At 37.5% G+C, this 9,364-nt stretch overlaps 1 protein-coding gene across 8 annotated transcripts in view; it reads left to right on the plus strand.

Annotated features, from left to right (window-relative positions):
- The window catches only part of CERK (ceramide kinase), a 74,622-nt gene extending 65,674 nt beyond the window's left edge, over positions 1 to 8,948 (plus strand). For 7 of the 8 annotated variants that reach the window (XM_073328366.1, XM_073328365.1, XM_073328359.1 and 4 more), the window contains 3 exons: positions 2,798 to 3,009; positions 5,426 to 5,634; positions 7,065 to 8,948. In XM_073328366.1, coding sequence (XP_073184467.1) covers positions 2,798 to 3,009; positions 5,426 to 5,634; positions 7,065 to 7,164 — 521 coding nt within the window. In that variant the 3' untranslated portion in view covers positions 7,165 to 8,948. The remainder of the gene's footprint in view (positions 1 to 2,797; positions 3,010 to 5,425; positions 5,635 to 7,064) is intronic. The other variant, XM_073328361.1, reaches the window with a different exon arrangement.
- The last annotated feature ends 416 nt before the right edge of the window (positions 8,949 to 9,364 follow it).

Here is a 9,364-nt window from a genome sequence, read left to right on the forward strand (position 1 = left end):
TTTTCATTCAGTATCTCGTACCACTGCTCTTCCTATGGACATGCACCCCACATACAGCTGAAACCAAGGGCACAGGTTTTCTTGTTTCTCTTTATGGTTATGTAACTTATTGTAACATTGCCTAGTCCCTGGTAAGATGGAATTGCAAAAAATGTGTCATGATATTGAGGAAGTGTTTTATTTTCATCAGTTTTAGGAGCTTATCATACTTTATTAAAGTTCAGTGGTTGTTTCAAATTTCTGTTTTTCCTTATAAATCTACATTAACTCAGCATCTTTATGTGCAGAAAGAAGTGGGAAGATGATGGTAATGTGTCATGTCACACTAGAAGAAAATTATCTGATGTGTTGATCAAAGACTCAACCCTGCAAGGGTTTAGAAGACAGTTGTGAAAGAGCAGTTCAGGGTCATCATGAAGGCTGCTAAGCATGGTGCTATGTTAGTTATGATCCAATAAACACTGGCTCAAGAGAGTGGGACCTGCTAGCTAGTGAGCCAGGAATACTGTGGCCAGCACGTGTCATGAGGCATTAAGCTTCTGGTTGTGCAGATTACTATTTTCTTAGAACACAGATACTGTCAGCAGCTGGTCCTCATGGCTGTCCCAGCTCTTCTCTAAGCGAAACTAATAAGCAAAGTAGAATCATCTGCTAGTCTTGGTTTGCAGTAAAAATAACTAAAAAGATTTACAAAAAGAAAAGGAGTACTTGTGGCACCTTAGAGACTAACCAATTTATTAGAGCATAAGCTTTCGTGGCCACTGCACACATGCTTTGTATTCACTGGATTGCTCTCCCTACCCTCCGTCATGCTCGCTTCCTCCCTGCTCAGTTCAGCACAGGTTTAGAAATTTGCTCATACTGCTGAGCACTGAATGCATTTCTCAGTTCTATGTAGAAGTATCTGTGCAGGTGCTGAGCAAATATTGAGTACTAGCACTTCTTTGTGTCTGCACAAGTAATTTCAGCAGCTTCCAGCAACCTGTGGAAGGCCCAAATGAATATTGCAATCAAATACTCTGAAACATCTCCATGTTTAACACTCAGTCATCCTGTAGCTATGTCTCCCTTAGTTCAGTTGCCAACGAATCTGGTGAGTGGAAGATTCAAAAAGTGGAAAATTCAAGTGAAGTTAGAAAAATTCATTTGCTTTCAAGAAATATCTCCCTCAGGCTCTCGCTGTCTCTCTGTTGCTGTTTAGATTGGAGGAAGATCAGTTCAGAATTAATCCAACACACGCAACAGATACTGCTTTTGCTTACAAGCTATTCACGCTGCATGATCAGGCTAATTCTTCTCTAAAACAAGCGTGGCACCATTTGATCAAATTGTTCAAAGAATATCAGAATTATAGTACAAATGAAGGTCCTAAAATACTACATTTGAGGCACAGAAAACCAACTCAGAAAGAAAACCATTAGCTATTGATTTACCAAAATGGGTAGAGGGGAAGAATATTGTATTGCAGAATCCCTACAAGTAGATATGTCGCATGGCTTCCATCTCCCCCCTTTTCATTGATACAGAATATTACTGAGCTTGATCATCCAAGTTTATCTTCTTTGTTGGTTCCTTAATATTTCCTTTAATATACTGTACCCTAATCATCTGTAGTGCTGCTTTTCTGTCTAGGTAGGCTCTTAAAACAGTGCTCATTACCGTAGTCTCCAAGCATCTTTTGACTGGGTAGATGGTTGTATAGAGGAGTCTCTCTTAAATATTTGAATCGACTTATATTTGGAAGGGATGTTTAAAAATGCTTTTATGGCCTTTTTAATTAATTGAGGGGATAAGGCAGAAAAGATGTAATCTTAAAACTAAAACATGCAATTTAACTTATTTTTCTCATGTCTGACTCTTTTTCCTTACATTTTTTTTAAATGCCATTTTTATGCAGCGTTTCCAGCGTAACAGTCCACTGTGTCGGGGGAAAAAAATACTGCTACCTGGTAGTGAAATTGATGCATCCAGACATTTAAACTGAGTCTGGTTATAATCTGTTAATACCCAGAGCTTGGTCTGGATGAAAACAAGCTTCTCTACTATTTTTGTCTTTCAGTTACCTGGGCAGGTTTATTATACCACACAGGGACCAATTCTGCCCTCAGTTAATCCCATGTAACTGCCGATGCCAGAAAAACGTTCAGATTTCCTTCTTTCCCTCCTCAAAACTTCAGCCGTCACTGACCCCTGAATCATTTATCCTCCCTCCCACATTTTTTAAATTGATTTGAATACATTTTGTGGCATGGGAAAAATCAAAACAGAAGGGAACAAGCAAACCACCACATGCACACATCCTTAATTTTCCTGGATCAGCATCTTAATAAATAAATATATTAATAAATTGAAATTAAAACTGAAAAAAATTGCTGTCTCTCCCCTTGCTCCCTTTTTTCAGTTGGCACCACTTCTTTTTGGTTTTTTTTTTTTTGCTTTGATGTGGGTTAATCCCATGACCATGAATGTGGAGTATATGGAATCTGAATTTGACGTTCATGTGGTAGAAGTGTCAAACATTTATGATATAAGGGAGAAGAGCGTGTACCATTCTGGTGCTACAGACTCATAAAAGAATGCTTAGTAGGAAGAAGTATTAAATATTACAATATCAACTTTGTGTATGAATTCATGGTAAAATATACAAAATACATTGTATTACTTACGTTAGATACATATCCCTAATGCATTAAAATTTGTATTAAATAGCTGAAACTTGCTAAGCATGGTTGTATCTCACTCCTCCTGTAAGTATATTGGTAATAGTCTTAACGACATGCTTGACTTTGTGTTTCAGAAGATGAAGGAGGAGAAGATTGGAAGGTTATTAAAGGAAAGTTTCTGGCCATCAATGCAGTCAATATGAGCTGTGCCTGTCCACGGAGTCCTAAAGGCCTTTCACCAGCAGCTCACTTGGCAGATGGCTCTATTGACCTCATTCTAGTTCGCAAATGCTCCAGATTCAATTTTCTGAGATATCTCGTCAGACATACAAACCAAGATGATCAGGTATGTATTCTCTCTTTCTAACACCATGTACTGTTCAGGGTGTGAAGGGGATCTAAATGCTGGTAAAACTATCTGGCACAAAAATCATTAGTGGTGGAACTGATAAACAAGAGCATTTATGCATTTTAGATGAAATATTTTGTCCACGTGACCATCGAAGATCTTGTGACATTTTACATAAGAGAAAGGACTTCACCCAGGGTGTCCTAAGCCAAATTCCAATTTTGGTAATTACATTAGGCCTTTGTAAAATTTCCCTTGTAATTTCTGTTGAATACAGTTAGTACTTGAAATCCTTTCATCCCCAAATGCTTGTAGGCACATACCTGTTTGTTTGTTTGTTTCACCAAACACTGAAATGCAGGAACTTCTGCCCCACAGCAGTATCACACAACTGTTCAGAACCTGAAATGAAGAGGAAGAATTTACTCATTGGAAACTGCATAATGTATGTAAATTGTCAGAATGTAGTTAGCAAAACTGTAATTTGCGCATGACACAGGCTTCTGAAAGATCTTCAATGACCAGACATGATTAGAATATGAGCTTTTCCTGTCCTACATCAAAATTTCTCTCGCATTATGCTGTTACATTTTTACAGGATTAATTCCAAGGGAAGTGTGCCTGTCTTGTTTAGAATGTACTATCAGGTGAAATCTTAGCTCGGGTGCTGAGATCATATCTATGGCTGCCAGCATGCCGACTTACCTGGAATGATTGCCAGACAAATGACTTTAATGCCATGTGTGGATGATTGACTAAACAGTTGATTAATGGTGCACCTCATTGTAAAATGCTTATTTAGGCCCACCTTTTTATTTCTATTCCCACTCCTCTCCCCAACGTAAGTGGCTAAAACTTCTTGCCCTGTACTCCTTCATACCATTCTCCCTCTCTTCCTTTCCCACCTCCATTTGTCCACACCCAGATCTTGCTTGTTCTTTATTTTTCTTTTCTATTCTCAATCATTTTTGCTTGTTCCTGCCTCCCTGTCCCCTTGCTCCTTGTCCCCGGTTGCTCCCCCTATCTATTCCATCATTTATCACAAGGCTATGTGCTGCTCAGGGTGGGTGGGTGGGCATCCATTGGTGGCTCTCTGGCCATGAATACAAGCTGCTCACTGTACTTGTGGGCTGCTGCTGTGGCTTGCTATATTAAGGAACGCAGCATGAGCAGGGAGAGAAAATAGGCTTTGAGAAGCTTCCCACAGCTTTCCCCACAGGAACATGTTTGCAGTGGGAAGTCAGAATGGATCCAGGGTCATGCAGCTATCCCTTCCCACCCCCACCACCTGCTCTGTTCTTTCCTCTGCCTACCTAGAGTGATATGCTCCATATCACTGTCTGCTCATCTTCTCTGTCCTGGGCAGTCCCTGGATTAGTCTAGCATTCCTCTGTTGAGAAACTCTGATTTAGGTGCTTAGATGATACCGAAACCTAGATACATTGAGATGTCTCTGCATTAATATAGACTAGTTAACAGGTATGAGTTGATATTTGCTAGCATGCATTTTATTGGGTGTCCCTTTGCTCACTTTTATTGTTTCCCCCGTGTGTTGCAGTTGCTAAACTGAGTACCTTACATTAGCCTGACTTTTAAACATTTCAGACCAGATCCTGTAAGTTGCCTCCTGGGAGTGGAGGACACTCAGCAGCTTGATTGGTCCCTTAATGTTTTATACAAAGCTTATTTTAAACAACTTTGTGAAATAAGTGGTTGTATACCATCACATAGTAATCCTCTAATCCTCTGATAATTAAGACAATCTCTTAATTACCACATTTGTTTTCAATTAGGTTAGCTAGTTAAGAAGATTTTACTTCACTGGAAAATAAATATTACTGTTCCTCCCACACCCTTGACATTCTCAGCTCCCTCACAGTGCCTCTACTGCCATGGACTTCTCTAGATATGGCAATCACTGGACCCCGCCCTCAGGGGAAGGTTACACAGCACAGAGGGAGAGGGTTGCAGAAAAGTCAGTGCAGTTGTATAGGGAAGTTGGAAGTTGAGAATCATAGGCTGGTATGGCAGTGGGCCTCAATCTTTTTCATATTGCAACCCTATGACACAACATAAAATAATTTTGGGACCCCCCTCCTATGGATAGTTTCAGGATCCTACCCCATTTAGCCATAAAGAAGGGCAGGGTTTTGGAAAAAAGGCCCTTGAGGACCCATCTCCTGGTGATGAAAGCAAAGGCCTGAAAGCCAGGAGGACCATGTGTTTTATGTGAAAAGAACTATTGACTTGTTGTGTAACATTAGGAAAATATCACTTGTACTTCATGCCACAATCAGCCCTCTGGAAAATTGGAGAGCCCAGTGAAAATTAAATGCCGCTTTCTGTGTTGAGCTTTACTGATTAATTTAAATAAAATACTTAGTAGAATGCCTGTTTTAATTTCTCTTTGTAGTTTGACTTCACATTTGTAGAGGTGTATCGGGTAAAGAAGTTTCAATTTACATCAAAGCATTTAGAAGACAGTGTCATTGATGTCAAGGATGTAGGAAAGAAACGCTTTGGTCAGTTCTGCAGAGACCATCCAGCTTGTTGCTGCAATCTTAGTAACAGCATCTGGAACTGTGATGGAGAAACTTTGGATAGCTCCACAATTGAAGTTAGGTGAGTAACTGTCAAGGTGTATATTATTTGTAGCAAGGTGATCCTTTTAAGATATCTGCTTTTAAGTCAGTCCGTTTTAAGAAGTTAATAGGTAGTAGATAACATTATATTCCTAAAGAATTCCGTGATGCTTTTTAGAATCTTTGTGAAGAGTTCCTTTGAATGCTAGCCTTTGCTTTTTACCATATACTTTCCAGGAAAATATTAAATGCATCCTTTCTCTTTCACTAGAATACACTAAAATGTATCTGAAAGCAGTTTCAAATCACATCCTGACAGGAATTTCGATGATTGGTTGGCTTCATCAGGGATCATTTGCTTTTCTTCATGTGCCTTCTTGTTTGCCAAGTAAAACTAACTGTAAATATCCTGTATAGCAAAGGTTGGAAAGGAAGATGGTTCACTCCCCTTCTTCCTGCTTCATCTAAAAGCTTATATAGCTATTAGTTGCTTCCACAATTCCCAGGATTCCACAGTGAAGATACAGAGTGCTCGTTTTGGCTAGTGAGGAACTAGTTCCATGCAACATCACAAGTTTGCCAAACTTCCGGTTAGGTTATATAAGGGTTGAGAATATCCTCAAAATATTGGTGTTTTATAGTTTTCATTATTTTATGCCACATTTTCAGGCATAGAAATTATCTTAAAATACCCTTCAGTTATTCTTCATTTTGAGGGTTATCATTCATATACATCTCAAAGTTACCAACATTCCACACAAATTCATTATCCCTTAACTTTTATTGTTAAAAATTACTTGCATCAGAAATAAAGGATCATAAAACTAAGATGATAGAAACTACATTCTCTAAAGGAGTGAAGCCCATATCATTTTACTTAACCTCCATGAAGACACTTTGTACCCTGATTTTGGGTCTTTGTGACTTTCAGGCCTTGGCAAGTACAGAAGTATGTTTACAACTAGGTAAATGTTCAAGTCAGATGGGAGAGGGACTGTGGAAGGCTGGAGTTTGTTTTTTTAATTGGTAAAAGGAACCAGAAATACACTACAGAAGTCTGTCCATAGAACAGAGTTCCATTAAACAGTAATCAAATGATTAGATAATCACCATGTCTCTTCTGGCCTTGGAATCTATGAATCAAATATTATTTCATAGAGACTTGAATAAGCAGATGTGATCAATCAGATGTAGTGTGCTCATGCAAAACTCCCATTGAACGCTCTCTGTGAGGAGTGGTGGTCGCAGGGCTGGTGAACTTGTGAATATGCACTCCACCGTCCAACATCCTCTGCAGAAGGGGAGTGTCCCAGCAGGAGGGGGCCATAGCTTTGTGCTGCGGAATAAAATGTTTAGCCCAGCTACGTGGAATGCACAGTGATTCCAAATTAGGCCCATAGCAAATGTGATTACTTCTTAGTAAAAGAAAAATTAAAAAAATCTTCAGTACATAATTTTTTTATTTTGCAGAGTTCACTGTCAGTTAATGAAACTTTTTGCAAGAGGAATAGAGGAGAACTCTAATGATGAAGCTATCTACAACCAGAGTACAGCTGAGCAATTACTATAGATATCCTTCCAGGCTGTTTAAAAAAAAGTTAAAGAAAATTACTTGAGTAAATATGAATTTCATTCAAGTTAACAAATATTTTAAAATTGGAAAGCATTTTGACGGTTAAAATATAATTTTATAAATATTTTATTTCCTCTGTATACATTTTAAAGGATTTTAAACCTTCTCTGAGTCATCAGGAGATATTTCAGAGAAACAACCAAAATTATGTGTGTGGCAGGAGGAGGATTAATTGGCTTACATTTTCATAATGACTGATGTTCATTCCATTTTTAAATAACTAATTGACTAGCTGTGTTGCAGTAATAATTATAGATGTGTTAAAGTAGTGTGAGTACTTTCCTTTGAAATTACACCATTGGAGTAGATCAAAATGAGATATTTGCAATGTCAGTTTGAAACGATCTGCTTTGCTAGAATTATTCTATAGCTGCCTGTGATTAAATACTGGAAAGTAGTGATATATCTTCATTTACTTCATCTTCATCTCTATTTTTGGTTAATCTTTCATTACTTGATTCTGACTGTATCTTGCAACTTATCAATGCAATTCAAATATACATTCCTGGCTTTAAGTAATAATTTTAAGAGTTTAGAAATATTTTAGTAAATAAAAGGCACATCTGTCTATAAAGCATACCTGATCTTGTGTTTATAAACACTTATAAAGTGTTTGTGGAACTCTGTGGGATTATAAAAGGCTTTCGTGAACTGTTTGGATGATACCAATTACCACAAGCTGAAGTATCTCTCAAGCAGCTCATAGGGGCATTTTATAATACCAGAAAGGCATAGGCAAGAGAAAAATTATAAATACATTATAAAGCACCAGCAAATTCTACATTTTCTAAGTATTTTAAGTTAATACACAAAAAGGTTCCCTCCTTGACAATGGCACAGTCCTTTGGAGAGTCCATTATACAAGGTGAACATGGGGCCACAAGTTCATCTTAAATGTGATTTAATTGACTGAAAGATTTTAGGTACTTTTAATTAGTGAAATGTGGAAAATAATAAAATAAAACTTAATTTGCTGTGTTTTGTATGGGGAAAAACTGACCTTTGATAAATCACAAATTCACTGTGTCAATAGCTTGCTATTTTAGCAGGGAAAATTGATGATCCTGTACAGATATGGAGTGATTATTTACATGTGTATATTAATTGGCGTATTAATACTTTTATGCTGAAATCTGAAGTCAATATAGATTTTGGCCTGAATTCTCTTTTATCCAGTCTCACACCTACATAATGAAGATCAGAGTTTAGCACCCTCTCTCTATGTTGCCTTTTGATGAGCATATGCTTTGCTATAAAAGGTTTTGTTTGTGTTTGTTTTGTGTCTGAACGACTAACAGTACCATATTTAAATAACTTATTGAAACTTCTGTTGTTTAGCTGCAGTAGTTTTGTTTTTCCCACCTGTTTGTATTGTTTAAACTCTGATAATTTTTCATTGTACTGCTGAAGCACTTGAAGTACAGTTATCATAGATGGCTGGGTTTTTTTGCAATAGAGGCAATTACGTTTAAGTGTAATTACTAAATGGTGTGCTGTATCATTGCTATAATGATATTCGTACTGCAGTGTTCTGATCAAACATATGCAAATAATTTTCCTTTAAAATACTTTTCTAAAATCCATCTCAATATGAAAATTACAGATGGGAAAACTAAAAGATTAACTTTTAAAATCTTGCTGGCTTCAAGATTAGAAAAGTACATTTTGTTCTGACACATTGAGGTGAACTCTTCTGAAAAATAAAGTTATGTTGTACACAATATGGCTGATTTTCTTTTGTCATAAGTTTCTGCTCCAGCAATTCTGTTCTTTTTCCACAGATTTGAGTCTGAGCTATTTTATCAATGCTAATTCCCCTACTTTTTAGCTGCTCTGATCTGCACAGCAGATCTTCAAAATTCAGAACAAGTTGTGTTAAGTGAACTATAAAATACTTAGTTCTGACCTGTAGCTGACCTGTTCACCTACCCACATTCTTTCATCCTCCAAAATGTGCTCATCACCAGATCTCTGTCCTGTCGGTTTGTGATAGCAAGAGCTAGCTGGCACCAACATAAGCAGATTTAGCCAAACACAGAATTAATTAACAGGCTTCCATCTGGGAGATCTACATTCAAAATAGTGAGTAGAACTATGTTACTATACAGCCAGTTTGATGCAGAGCAACAAATACAGA

The sequence above is a fragment of the Lepidochelys kempii genome, chromosome 1, assembly GCF_965140265.1.
Source record: "Lepidochelys kempii isolate rLepKem1 chromosome 1, rLepKem1.hap2, whole genome shotgun sequence".
Lineage (NCBI taxonomy): Eukaryota > Metazoa > Chordata > Testudines > Cheloniidae > Lepidochelys > Lepidochelys kempii.